This window comes from Prinia subflava, unplaced genomic scaffold (assembly GCF_021018805.1).
Source record: "Prinia subflava isolate CZ2003 ecotype Zambia unplaced genomic scaffold, Cam_Psub_1.2 scaffold_58_NEW, whole genome shotgun sequence".
Taxonomy (NCBI): Eukaryota; Metazoa; Chordata; class Aves; order Passeriformes; family Cisticolidae; genus Prinia; species Prinia subflava.
The window spans coordinates 143995-157351 of NW_026961065.1; the positions used below are offsets into that span (position 1 = coordinate 143995).

The 13357-nt window shown below is 55.3% G+C and overlaps 1 protein-coding gene across 1 annotated transcript; it reads left to right on the forward strand.

The window, feature by feature from the left end:
- Positions 1 to 4497: 4497 nt before the first annotated feature.
- On the forward strand, positions 4498 to 13357 carry MRPL45 (mitochondrial ribosomal protein L45). The gene is made up of 8 exons (XM_063425192.1): positions 4498 to 4584; positions 4749 to 4938; positions 5835 to 5952; positions 7432 to 7530; positions 8929 to 8977; positions 10164 to 10313; positions 11719 to 11892; positions 12590 to 13357. The coding sequence occupies exons 1-8, from the start codon at positions 4528 to 4530 to the stop codon at positions 12647 to 12649; spliced, it is 897 nt and encodes a 298-aa protein (XP_063281262.1). The 5' UTR covers positions 4498 to 4527; the 3' UTR covers positions 12650 to 13357.

Sequence of the window (13357 nt, forward strand, 5' to 3'; positions counted from 1 at the left end):
TTTGAGGATGGAAAGGGATTTGAGGAGGGGAGTTGGAAATTTGAGTTGGGGATGGGGAATTTCAGGAAGGAAAAGGGATTTGAGGATGGAAAAGGAATTTGAGGAAGGGAGTTGGATTCGAGTTGGAGATGAGGAATTTCGGGAAGGAGAAGGGATTTGAGGATGGAAAAGGGATTTGAGGAGGGGAGTTGGAAATTTGAGTTGGGGATGGGGAATTTCAGGAAGGAAAAGGGATTTGAGGATGGAAAAGGATTTGAGGAGGGGAGTTGGAGATTTGAGTTGGGGATGGGGAATTTCGGGAAGGAAAAGGGATTTGAGGATGGAAAAGGGATTTGAGGAGGGGAGCGGAGATCCAAGGCAGGGGGGAGCAGAGATTTGAGGGAAGGAGCAGGAATTCAAGGGAGGCAGATGGGATTTGAAGGATTCGAGGTGGAGAGAAGAGGTTCGAGAGGGCAGAAAGAGTTCGAGGGAGTGAATTGGGATTTCAGGGAGGGAGCAGGGATTCGCCGAGAGCTGGAGGAGCCGGCGGCACGAACTGGGGCAGGCAGGGAGAAAGTACAGACAGCTCTCAGCACATCGTCACAAAAACCCGGCGCTGCCGAGCCCGGGTTCACCCGGGGCTGCCGCGGGGCCGCATTGTGCTGCAGAGCCCCGGGGAGGGCAGGGGAGACAAGGGAACAGCTGGAAACAGCTGGAAACAGCTGGAAACAGCTGGAGCCGCGCGGGGGGTTCGGGCAGCTGCCGCCCTGCTCCGTCCTGCCAGCTCCCGGCGGGGCGCGGGGACATGGGGACACGGGGACATGGGGACACGGGGACATGGGGACACGGGGACATGGGGACATGGGGACACGGGGACATGGGGACACGGGGACATGGGGACATGGGGACACGGGGACATGGGGACATGGGGACACGGGGACGCGGGGACGCGGGGACGTGGGGACACGGGGACACGGAGATGCGGGCAGGCTGCGGGCTGGGGGGACATCGGCGCTGGGAGCTGGTCCAGGGAATGTTTCGGGATTTTATGGAATCCTGGCGGGGTTCTGGGCGGAATTTTAGGGAATTCTGGGCGGAATTTTAGGGAATTTTAGGGAATTCTGGGCGGAAAGTCCCCTCTGCCCTGCAGCCGGGGAAGGGCTGGACCCCGCGGTTCGGCGGGATGGATGGAGCTGGACCCGGCCGTGCCACGCTGGAGACACCCCGAGGCCACCGCAGCAGGACGGCAGGAGAGGGACAGCAGTGTCACAGCCGCGCTGGGGGACTCTGCCAGGGCACCAACCCCGTCCCCTCCCGCCCTGGCGCGGTGCTGGCACCGCGGGTGACCGTCCCTGGCACAGCCACGGGAAGGTCAGGGGAGGGATGGAACTATTCCTGGAGCAGAGCGGGAGGGGATTGTCTCCTCCGAGCTTTAATTCCCACCCCGGGTGGCCGCGGGGTCACCGGGTGCCCTCCTGGCCTGCCAAGGGGGGGCTCGGTGGCCACGGTGGCCACGGGGCTTGTGCTTGGCACAGAGCTCCGGGCGCTTTCCGCGGGTGCTGCTCCACACGGGAGATGCTGGGAGGTGACAGATGCTGCTGTCAGCAAGAATCCAGAGAAAAAAATTAAAAAGAAATAAAATAAGAAGGAAGAAAGAGAGAAAGAGCCGGGCTCCATGGAGAAAGCCGGGGGCAAGCCGCCTCCTCCGCCGTGTCCCGACCAAACCGGGCTCTCCTGTAGTGCCAGACTGGGGAGGGCCCGGGGTAAAACGCACGGGGTGAGAGCCAGGAGCTGTAATTAACCCAGAGCCTCTTGCAGCCACCAACCGCTGTCAGTGCTCCCTTCTAATTAGGAAAAAACAAAGAAAAAAAATGGGGAAGAAAGAAAAAAAAAAAAATCCAAGAGAGGCTTTTTTTTTTTTCTTCTCTCTCTCTCTCGCCGGAGTTTTCGCCGCTCTGCCGGGAGCAGCCGGAGGGCACCGGCTAATCCTGCCTCGCAGGTCTGGGCCGCCGGCTTAGGGCTGGAATCTCTGGCATTCGGGAGCGCGGGGACAGCAGCGAGCAGCTCCCGGGGCCTCCTGCTCCGCGGGTCATTCCCGGGGGTTTGGGAGGCGTTTTCCCCTGGATTTTCCCCTCTCCGTGTGTGCGTGCGGCTCTGCCCGTCCCCTCCTTGTCCCGCCGGGCACCTGGGACAAGTTGCACAAGGATGGAGGGAAATGTGTGGCCAAGCCCCTGCCTGGAGCTGGCGGGGACAGCTTGGGGCGGGTGCTGAGCCCTGATCCTGCTCTCCCCACGGGACAAATCTTTGCAAGAAATGCACAGGGTGGGTTGGGGACAACACCCGGCGGCATCTCCGTGTCCCCATCCCGAATTGCCTCAGGGATGCTCCGGGGCTGAGACCCTCAGGAGCCCCCCACGGGCAAGGACGTGGCTCCAGAGGGGTTCCAGAGCCCCCTAGCGCTGCCCACGGGGGTGAAACCGGCCGGGCTGGCATCCCAGGGCGGCCGGGAGAGAAAATCCGGCCCCACGAGCGTGGAGCCGTGGGAAAGCACCGGGGCCGTGGGGCTCTGGAGCCGCTGACTCAACCCCGGCTGCTCCAGCTCTGTCTCCACAGCCCCGGGGGCTTCATCCCGCTTTTCCAGAGGGCTCCTCCGCTTTTCCCACCGGGAATTCCGCGGGGACCTCTCTGCTGTTTTTGCACTGAAGTGTGATCACAGTAATGTGAGTTAAAGGTTTTTATTTCAACATAAAAATGTGACTGCTATTATGCTTATGCTACAATTTAGGAATCGCATCACATTTTTCTTTTGTAGGATGACCATGTGAATCAGCTGATATGCATCAGCACAGACAGGGTCATTTTTGCCCTAAAATGTAAGACTGAAAGGGTTATTTCTGTTCACTGTGGGAATACTTTACAGAGAAAGCGTTAAAAGGCAAACTTGGTCAAAACTGTCTCTGTGCTAGAGCTGTAGCAAAGAATTGAAACAGAAAGGACAATATTTGAGCGTGATGCTCACCCCCGGGTGAGCATCACGCCGAATTTTGGGAGGTGCTGGCGGGCTGCAAACGCGATCCCCCCACCCAGGGGTGCTCCCGCTGCCCCCTGCCCAGCCCCGCTCCGCCGCTCCCGGCTCGGCCCCGCTGCCGCTGGCTCCGATAAGAGCCCGGGCCGGGATCAACGGTCTCGGGCACAGCGGAGCCGTCAGTACACATTAACCAGCTGTCCGATGGAGCAACGCGGCCTCGGAGCCAAGATCAACAGTCCCCAAAGCGAACCGGGAGCGGGGCCAGCTCCACGGAGCCCCCCCGGGCTTCGCGCCCCCGGGCTGGGCTCGCCTGTGGCTGTGCGGGCGTGGGCGGGTGATGAGCGTCCCCCAGGGCGGCTCTCAGGGATGGGGTTTCAAGGGAAGAAGGTTTGGGATGAGCTGGGTTTGTGTTTTAGGGCGGGGGGTGCTGCGTTCTGGATTGTCGCAGGGATGTTTGGAGGGACCCCCGAGCCCCTCTGGCTCTCCCGGGGGTGCCGCGTCCTGGGCTCCGGAGGGACCCCTGCCCCCGAGCCCTCCCCCCAATCCGCCACCAGCGCCAGGGGCTGCTGCGAGGCGAAATCCCAAAAGCATCGGACAAAAGCCACGGAGCTGCTGGGGGGTGCAGGAACCGGGGGGTCCGGGGGAGCTCTGGAAATCCGGGGGGGCTTCCTACGTCTCCGGGGGGTGGTCTATGCAGATCGGGGAGGGGGCTCGAGGAGTCCTGCGGGTCTGGGGGGACAAATCTGGAGGTCCGAGGGGGGCTCTGCAGGTCCGAGGGGGGCTCTGCGTGTCCGAGCAGGCCCTGCGGGATTGGGGAGGGGGGTTTGAAGATCCAAGGAGGACCCTGCGGGTCTGGGGGGACAAATCTGGAGGTCCTAGGGGGGCTCTGCGTGTCCGAGCAGGCCCTGCGGGATTGGGGAGGGGGGTTCTGAAGGTCCAAGGAGGACCCTGCGGGTCTGGGGGGACAAATCTGGAGGTCCGAGGGGGGCTCTGCAGGCCGGGGGAGGCTCTGCGTGTCCGAGCAGGCCCTGCGGGATTGGGGGGGTTTCTGAAGGTCCAGGGGGTGTCACTACAGCTCCGGGGGGACCCTGCGGCTCTGGGGAGGGGGCTCAGCATCCCCAGAATGGGACAGGGTGGGGACCCCGCGCCTGCCGCACGTGTGACCCGTGTGGGGGATGGGGGGTGACATGGGGGTGACATGGGGGTGACATGGGGGTGACATGGGGGTGACATGGGGGTGACATCCCCCCTCCCCCATTACCCGGGACCCCCCCCTCCCCCCGCACTGCACCAGGCACGGGGGTCCCCCCTCCGCGGTGGGTGGGGGTGGGTGGGGGGGCGCGGTGGGCGGAGCCTCCCGCCCTGGCCCCGCCCACCCCGGGCTCCGCAGCCGATGGAATTTTCCACTCGCGGGCGCGGCGCGGGCTCCCGCCGGCCACGCCCCTTCCCGCGCGCGCGCGCGCGCCCCGCGTGGCCCCGCCCACCCCTCCCTTCCCGCCATCCCCCGCGGCGGGGACAAGATGGCGGCCGCCATGGCGGCGGGGTTGGGCCGTACGGCTCCGCTGCTCTGCTGGAAGGTGGGGCTGGGGAGAGCGCCGTGAGGGGCGGTGGGGAGCGGCTGTGGGGCCGCGGGGCGAGCGCTGTGTGCAGGGGAGAGCCTGTGCGAGGCGTGAGGGGGAAATAAATGACGGCGCAGGCGGTGCTGGGCTCACTCCGCGCCTCTGCTGTTGCCTCCCCTCAGGCTGCAGAGTCCCTGCTCCGTCCCGGCGCGTCGTGTGTGGTTGTGCCGGTGAGGAGCAGGAGGAAATGCCCGCGGGTGCCCGAGTGGGCCCGGGAGCTGAGCCCTGAGGAGAGGGAGAGGCGCCTCAAGCAGTCGGAGCCGATCTTCCCGGAGGAGCGCATAGAGCGCACCTTCTTCTTGGCGTGCACGGGTACGGCACAAACGGGGGCACAGCCTGGGCTGGGAGGCGTCGTGAGAGGGAGAATCGGGCGAAATGAGGCGGAATTCCTGCCCCGCTGTTCCTTCTGGCCAGGGGAGAGGTTTCCCTGCCTGATCTCCGAAGCTGTTGGTGCCTACTTGAATTTTTGGGTTGGGAAATCCCATCCAGTGCCACCCCTGCCAGGGTGGGGACATCTCCCACTGTCCCAGGCTGCTCCAAGCCTGGCCTGGGACATTTCTAGGGGTCCAGGGGCAGCCTCAGCTGATCTGAGCCAGGGTCTGAGCACCCTCACAGGGAGGAATTCCCTCCCAAAATCCCTTCCTGACTCCATTTGTTCATCTGTAGAAGTGGAGCAACGCGCCGTGGATCTGGGAAGTGACATCATGGAATGGTTTGGGTGGGAAGGGACCTGAAATCCCGTCCTGTGCCACCCCTGCCATGGCAGGGACACCTCCCACTGTCCCTGGGTGCTCCAGCTTGGCCTGGGACACTTCCAGGGATCCAGGGGCAGCCTCAGCTGCTCTGTGCTGGGGTCTCACCACCCTCACAGGGCAGTTTTCTCCCCAAAATCCCCTCTCGAGTGCATTTCTCCCTGTGTAAAAGTGGAGCCATGGAATGGTTTGGGTGGGAAGGGACCTGAAATCCCGTCCTGTGCCACCCCTGCCGTGGCAGGGACACCTCCCGCTGTCCCTGGGTGCTCCAAACCCCGTCCAGGGACACTTCCAGGGATCCAGGGGCAGCCCTGAGAATTCCCTCTTCCCTGGGCTGTGAGGGGAACAGCAGAGAGCAGCACCAGCTCAGGCCAGGAATTCTGCCTGCTCCCCTTTCCTCTCCTCACTCCCTGCTCCTCCTGAGCCTCCTCCTGAGCTGCTTTTCCCTGCTCCCAGCTGAAATCATGGATCCCTACGTGCCCCCCGAGGGCGATGCCCGCCTCACCTCGCTGTCCAAGGACGGCGTCAAGCAGCAGATGCAGAAGCTGAGGCAGACAGCAGCCTCCCAACTGGCGTACGTACCCCTCGTTAGCTAATTAGCTTCATTAATCTGCTGCAGAACCTCTGTTCTGTCCGGCCTGGGCCTGGCCTTTGGGGATATTCCTCCCCCAGTTCCCTCCAAGCTACCCAGGACCCCACAAATCCCCTCAAACTACCCCAGGACTCCCTGAAATCCCCTCAAAACTTCCCCAAACTCATCCAGGACCCCTTCAAATCCCTCCCAAGACCCTTCCAGGATCCCCAAAACTCCCCCAAACCACGCCGGGACTCACCAAAATCCTCCCAGGTCACCTCCAGGCCACCCAGGACTCCCTGAAATCCCTTCAAAATTCCCCCAAACTTGTCCAGGACCCCCTCAAATCCCTCCCAAGACCTCTCCAGGACCACCCAGATCCCCCCAAAACTCCCCCAAGCTACCCCAGGACTCCTCGAAATCCTCTCAGGTCACCTCCAGGCCATCCAGGACCCTCCAAATCCCCTCAAAATTTCCCCAAACTCATCCAGGACCCCCTCAAATCCCTCCCAAGACCCTTCCAGGACCCCCAGAACTCCCCCAAACCATTCTGGGACTCCCTGAAATCCTCCCCGGTCACCTCCAGGCCATCCAGGGCCCCCCAAATCCTCTCAAAACTCCACCAGGACCTCCCCAAATCCTCCTAAGGACTCCCCCAGGTCACCTCCAGGCCAGCCAAGACCCTCCAAATCCCCTCAAAATTTCCCCAAACTCATCCAGGACCCCCTCAAATCCCTCCCAAGACCCTTCCAGGACCCCCAAAACTCCCCCAAACCATTCTGGGACTCCCTGAAATCCTCCCAGGTCACCTCCAGGCCATCCAGGGCCCCCCAAATCCTCTCAAAACTCCACCAGGACCTCCCCAAATCCTCCTAAGGATTTCAGGCCAGCCAAGACTCCCCAAAACCTCCCCAAACCACCCCAGGACTCCTCGAAATCCTCCCAGGTCACCTCCAGGCCAGCCAAGACCCCCCCATATCCCCTCGAAACTCCCCTAAACTTGTCCAGGACCCCCACAAATCCCTCCCAAGACCCCTCCAGGACCCCTCAGAACCCACCAAAACTCCCCAAAGCCACCCCAGGACTCCCCAAAATCCTCCCAGGTCTTTTCCAGGCCACCCAGGAGCCCCCAAATCCCCCCACGTCCCCTCAAACATCCCCAAGACCCCTCAAACCTCCTCTGTAAGGGGGCTGAGAGATCTCTGGATGATTTTAAAGATTGTTTCCTCCCAGCTTTCCCCATTATTTTGTTGTTCCCCTTCCCCAGGAGTTCCCACCTCTCCTGCTGGGAATGCCCACACTGTGCCACTCCTAATTTTTTAGAATTCTTTGGATTTGTCTCTTTTCTGAAGGTTTTGTCCTAATGGGGGGATCTCCAACTCTCAGCTGGTAAAAGCTGGGATGGAATCCTGTAGGATCCAAACATCCAGGACAGCTCCAATTCGTTGTTTCTGTAAATTTTTATTTTTCTTTTCCCAGCCTGCGGAAGATCAAGGATCACGAGCCGGATTTCAGCACCAAAACCTTCCCTGAGAAAGCCCAGGAGATATTTATTGAGGCTCACAACTCCCTGGCAAAGTGAGGCCCTTCCCTGAGCCCTGTGGAGTGGGAAATTGTGAGGGGAAAAGGGAATTTGTGAAGGGAAAAAGGGGGAATTTGTGAGGGGGAAAAGGGGAATTTGTGAGGGGGAAAAGGGGAATTTGTGAGGGGAAAAAGGGGGAATTTGTGAGGGGAAAAAGGGGGAATTTGTGAGGGGAAAAAGGTGGAATTTGTGAGGGGAAAAAGGTGGAATTTGTGAGGGGAAAAGGGGGGAAATTGTGAGGGGAAAAGGGGGGAAATTGTGAGGGGAAAAAGGTGAAATTGTGAGGGGAAAAGGGGGGAAATTGTGAGGGGAAAAGGGGGGAAATTGTGAGGGGAAAAGGGGGGAAATTGTGAGGGGAAAAGGGGGGAAATTGTGAGGGGGAAAGGGGGAATTTGTGAGGGGAAAAAGGTGGAAATTGTGAGGGGAAAAAGGTGAAATTGTGAGGGGAAAAAGGTGGAATTTGTGAGGGGAAAGGGGGAAATTGTGAGGGGAAAAAGGGAATTTGTGAGGGGAAAAAGGGGGAAATTGTGAGGGGAAAAAGGGGGAAATTGTGAGGGGGGGAAAAGGGGGAAATTGTGAGGGGGGGAAAAGGGGGAAATTGTGAGGGGGGAAAAGGGGGAAATTGTGAGGGGAAAAGGGGGAAATTGCGAGGGGAAAAGGGGGAAATTGTGAGGGGAAAAGGGGGAAATTGTGAGGGGAAAAAAGGTGGAATTTGTGAGGGGAAAAAAGGTGGAATTTGTGAGGGGAAAAAGGGGGAAATTGTGAGGGGAAAAAGGGGGGAAATTGTGAGGGGAAAAGGGGGGAAATTGTGAGGGGAAAAGGGGGGAAATTGTGAGGGGAAAAGGGGGGAAATTGTGAGGGGAAAAAGGGGGAAATTGTGAGGGGAAAAAGGGGGAAATTGTGAGGGGGAAAGGGGGAAATTGTGAGGGGGAAAGGGGGAAATTGTGAGGGAAAAAGGTGGAATTTGCGAGGGGAAAAAGGGGGAAATTGTGAGGGGAAAAGGGGGAAATTGTGAGGGGGAAAAGGGGGGAATTTTTGAGGGGTAAAGGGGAAATTGTGAGGGGGAAAAGGGATTTTTTGGGAGAAAGGGAATTTCTGGGGGAGAGGGAGAATTTATGGCATAAAAGCAGGAATTTAGGGGGGAGAGTGGGAATTTTTTTGGGGGGAAAGTGGGAATTTGTGGGGGAAAAGTAGAATTTGTGGAGGAAAGCAGGAATTTATGGGGGAAAAGATGGATTTGTGGGGGGAAAATGCATGAATTTGTGGGGTAAAAATGAGAATTTTTTGGGGGAAAGTGGGAATTTGTGTGGGGAAGTGGGAATTGGTGGGAAAAGCAGGAATTTTTGGGGAACATCTCTTCCTGTGCTGAGGTGACTGGGCTGTTTCCCTTGCAGCTTTAACAAGCAGAAACTTCACTCCCTGGTGACCGAGCGCTGCTACCCCGTAAGTATCTGGAATTTTGGGGATATTTTCAGCTGGAATTGACCCCCAGGGATCATCAGTCCAACCCCTGCACAGCACAATGCCAAACCAAGTTGGAGATTACTTATTTTTAATTATAAAATTTAATATTTTAATTAATTAAATCAATTACTTTGTGCAGGGTTTTCTCATTGCCCCATTCACATCCAAACTGAGTCGCAGCTGATTTTTTAAATGAAATTAAATTTAAAAAATCAATATTTTAATTAACTAAATCACTAATTATTTTGTGCAGTGTTTTCTCATTGCCCTATTCACATCCAAACTGAGTCGGAGCTGATTTTTTGCAGCTGATTTCTTTTAAATTACAAAATTTAATATTTTAATTAATAAAATTAATTACTTTCTGCAATGTTTTCTCGTTGCCCCCTTCACATCCAAACAGAGTTGGAGCTGATTTTTTTGCGGCTGATTTTCTGTTTAATTATAAAATGTAACATTTTAATTCATTATATCATTAATTATTTTGTGCAATGTTTTCTCATTGCCCCATTCACATCCAAATGGAGTCGGAGGAGATTTTTTTTATTAAATTAAATATAAAAATCAATATTTTAATTCATTAAATCATTAATTATTTTGTGCAATGTTTTCTCATTGCTCCATTCACACCCAAACCGAGTTGGAGCTGATTTTTAAAAATTAAGTTTAATAATCAATATTTTAGTGAATTAAATCATCAGTTATTTTGTGCAATGTTTTCTCATTGCCCCATTCACATCCAAATGGAGTCGGAGGAGATTTTTTTTATTAAATTAAATTTAAAAATCAATATTTTAATGAATTAAATCATTAATTATTTTGTGCAATGTTTTCTCATTGCTCCATTCACACGCAAACCCAGTTGGAGCTGATTTTTTTAAATTAAGTTTAATAATCAATATTTTAGTGAATTAAATCATCAGTTATTTTGTGCAATGTTTTCTCATTGCCCCATTCACATCCAAACCGAGTCGCAGCTGATTTTTTTATTACATTAAATTTAAAAATCAATATATTTTGTGCAATGTTTTCTCATTGCCCCATTCACATCCAAACCGAGTCGGAACCGATTTTTTTGCGGCTGATTTTTTTCCTTTTCTAATCAAAAAAAATTCAATTTTTTAATTAATTAAATCATTAAATTAAAGCTGCCTCCTCGTGGCAGGACATGGTGCGTGGGAACAGGTACAAAACCATCCGCTGGAGGTTTGTGGAGTCGCTGGAGCCGCCCAGGGTGGTGCACGTGCGCTGTGACAGCGTCATGAACCGGGGCAACCTCTACGGGCAGGTGACAGTGAGGATGCACAGCCGCCAGGTGAGCCCTGCCACGGGCCTTGGCTTTGCTCCTTTTCACCTGCAAATTCCTCTTTTTCCCTCACGAGTTTGTGCCCTTCCCCCTCACGAATTTGTGCCCTTCTCCTCACGAGTTTGTGCCCTTCCCTCACGAGTTTGTGCCCTTCCCTCACGAATTTGTGCCCTTCCCCTCGCGAATTTGTGCCCTTCCCCTCGCGAATTTGTGCCCTTCCCCCTCGCGAATTTGTGCCCTTCCCCCTCACGAATTTGTGCCCTTCCCCCTCACGAGTTAGTGCCCTTCCCTCGCGAATTTGTGCCCTTCCCCCACAAATTCCCCCTTTGCCCCTACAAATTCAGGCCTTTCCCCAAAATTTCCCCCTTTTCCCCTCGAAATTCCGGCCTTTTCCCCCTCGAAATTCCGGCCTTTTCCCCCTTCCAAATTCCCCCTTTTTCCCCCTTCCAAATTCCCCCTTTTTCCCCCTTCCAAATTCCCCCTTTTTCCCCCTTCCAAATTCCCCCTTTTTCCCCCTTCCAATTTCCCCCTTTTCCCCCTCACAATTTCCCCCTTTTCCCCCTCACAATTCCCCCCTTTTCCCCTCACAATTCCCCCCTTTTCCCCTCACAATTTCCCCCTTTTCCCCTCACAATTCCCCCCTTTTCCCCCTTGCAAATTCCCTTTTTTTCCCCCCTCACGGATCTCTCCTTTTTCCCCCTCACGAATCTCTCCTTTTTCCCCCTCACAGATTCCCCCCTTTTTCCCCCTCAGAGATTCCCCCCTTTTTCCCCCTCACAGATTCCCCCCTTTTTCCCCTCACAAATTCCCCCCTTTTTCCCCTCACAAATTCCCCCCTTTTTCCCCTCACAAATTCCCCCCTTTTTCCCCTCACAATTTCCCCCTTTTTCCCCCTCGCAAATTCCCCCTTTTCCCCCTCGCAAATTCCCCCTTTTTCCCCTCGCAATTTCCCCCTTTTCCCCCTCACAATTTCCCCCCTTTTCCCCTCACAATTCCCCCCTTTTCCCCCTCACAATTCCCCCCTTTTTCCCCTCACAATTCCCCCCTTTTCCCCTCACAATTCCCCCCTTTTCCCCCTTGCAAATTCCCTTTTTTTCCCCCCTCACGGATCTCTCCTTTTTCCCCCTCACGAATCTCTCCTTTTTCCCCCCTCACAATTTCCCCCTCGCAATTTCCCCTTTTTTCCCCTCACAATTTCCCCCTTTTTCCACTTACGGATCTCCCCTTTTCCCCCTCACGAATTCCCGCCTTTTCCTACCTTTTCCCCCCCAAATTTCCCCTTTTCCCCACAAATCTATTCTAAACATGACTAATCCCATTTATTCCCATGGGCAGGGACACCTCCCACTCTCCCAGATCACTCCAAACCCCCATCCATCCTGGGATATATATATTTTTTTGGATCTTTTCCCAGATTTTGGCCATCTATGACCGCTTTGGGCGGCTGATGTACGGCGGGGAGGACATTCCCAAGGATGTTCTGGAATATGTTGTGTTTGAGAAATACCTGGTGAATCCTTATGGAACCTGGAGGATGCACGGCAAGATCGTCCCAGAGTGGGCCCCGCCCAAGGATCCCATCATTAAGGTGGGGAAAGAGCTGGAAAAATTTGGGATCCGTGGGGGGAAGATTTGGGATCCGTGGGGGGAAAAATTTGGGATCCGTGGGGGGAAAAATTTGGGATCCATGGGGGGAAATTTGGGATCCGTGGGGGGAAAAGTTGGAGCTCCCTGGGGGGGAAGATTGGAGGTCTGTGGGGGGAAAAATTGGGATCTGTAGGGGGAAAAATTTGGGATCCCTGGGGGAAAAAATTTGGGCTCTCTGGGGAGAAAAAATTTGGGATCCCTAGGGGGGAAAAAATTTGGGATCCCTGGGGGGAAAAATTGGAGCTCCCTGGGGGGAAAAATTGGATCTCCCACAGATCCCTGGGGATCGTTCTGGACAAAGCTGGGAGGGGAAGCTGGGGAGTTCATCCACAGTTTGGAATGTCCGTGGAATTGTTCCCTGGAGGTGCAATGGGAGGTTGGGGGCTTGGGAATGGCTGAGGGCGATGTGTGGGATAATTTTGGGAATTATTTCCCCCTGTGTCCGACCTGGAAAAGCTTCCCTGCCTCCCTCTGTTACTAAAAATACATCTTGGAGAGGAAAGAGGGAAGAATTCCAGCATAATTCAAGGCTTCCCATCCCATTCCCTTCTCCTGCCTCCACCTGATCCCCCTTTTTTCCCTTTCCACAACCTTCTGCTCCCTTTTTTCCTGCTGATCTTTGTCCCTTGCTTTTCCAGACGGTGATGATTCCTGCCCCAGCCCCGGATCCCCCACAGGAGCACGAAGAAGTGAAGTAGAAAGTTCTGGAAGGCGGACAGGGCCAGCAAACAGGCCGGGAGGGAACGTGTTGGATGTGGCTGTGCCTTTTCTGGGAGCAAATTTCGGGAATGGGCTCCAACCACTCCGGATTTGTCCTTCAAGGAGCCCAGAGGGGCTTGGGAGGAGGGTCTGGATGAGCCCTGGGAAGAGTTTGGCTCTGCCCCAGCAGACTCTGTGTGCTTCAGCCTCACCCTCGCTGGGTTTCCATGAGGATGAGGAGCACCCACGGGCCACCCTCTGTCCTGGAATTCCATGGGAGAGCCCTTGGAGTGGTTGTCACCTCCCTGGGAGGTGACACAGGCCACTCATTAAAGCTTCCACCAGTGGCTGTTGGCACGGTTTGTTCCCATCTCTCTTTCTCCGCTGATTCCCAAACTTTAATTTATTTTTTTTTAATTTAAAGGGAGATTTTAACTCAAGTTCTGTGGTGAGGGGGGCGCTGCCCTTGCAGTTCCCCAGAGGAGCTGCAGCAGAGCTGATATTGGATTTAATCTCACTCCTGATTCCCTCACGAGGGGCTGGGGTTGGTGACAGAGCTGCTGCTGTCACTGAGGGACTGGCACCATCCTGTGGACACGGTGACATTTACAGCTCCACTTTTCCAGGATGCCTGAGCTGGGAAAACACTTTTTTTTTTAAATTTTTAAATTTTTCAATGTTTGGGAATAAACCTGTGAGGCTGCTTC

Bases quoted from the DNA above. Each gene is read 5' to 3' on its own strand.
- MRPL45 (XM_063425192.1), top strand. From the start codon at position 4,528: ATGGCGGCCGCCATGGCGGCGGGGTTGGGCCGTACGGCTCCGCTGCTC. The intron at 4,939-5,834 runs GTACGGCACAAA...CCCTGCTCCCAG, and splicing joins CTTCTTCTTGGCGTGCACGG to CTGAAATCATGGATCCCTAC. The intron at 10,314-11,718 runs GTGAGCCCTGCC...ATCTTTTCCCAG, and splicing joins TGAGGATGCACAGCCGCCAG to ATTTTGGCCATCTATGACCG.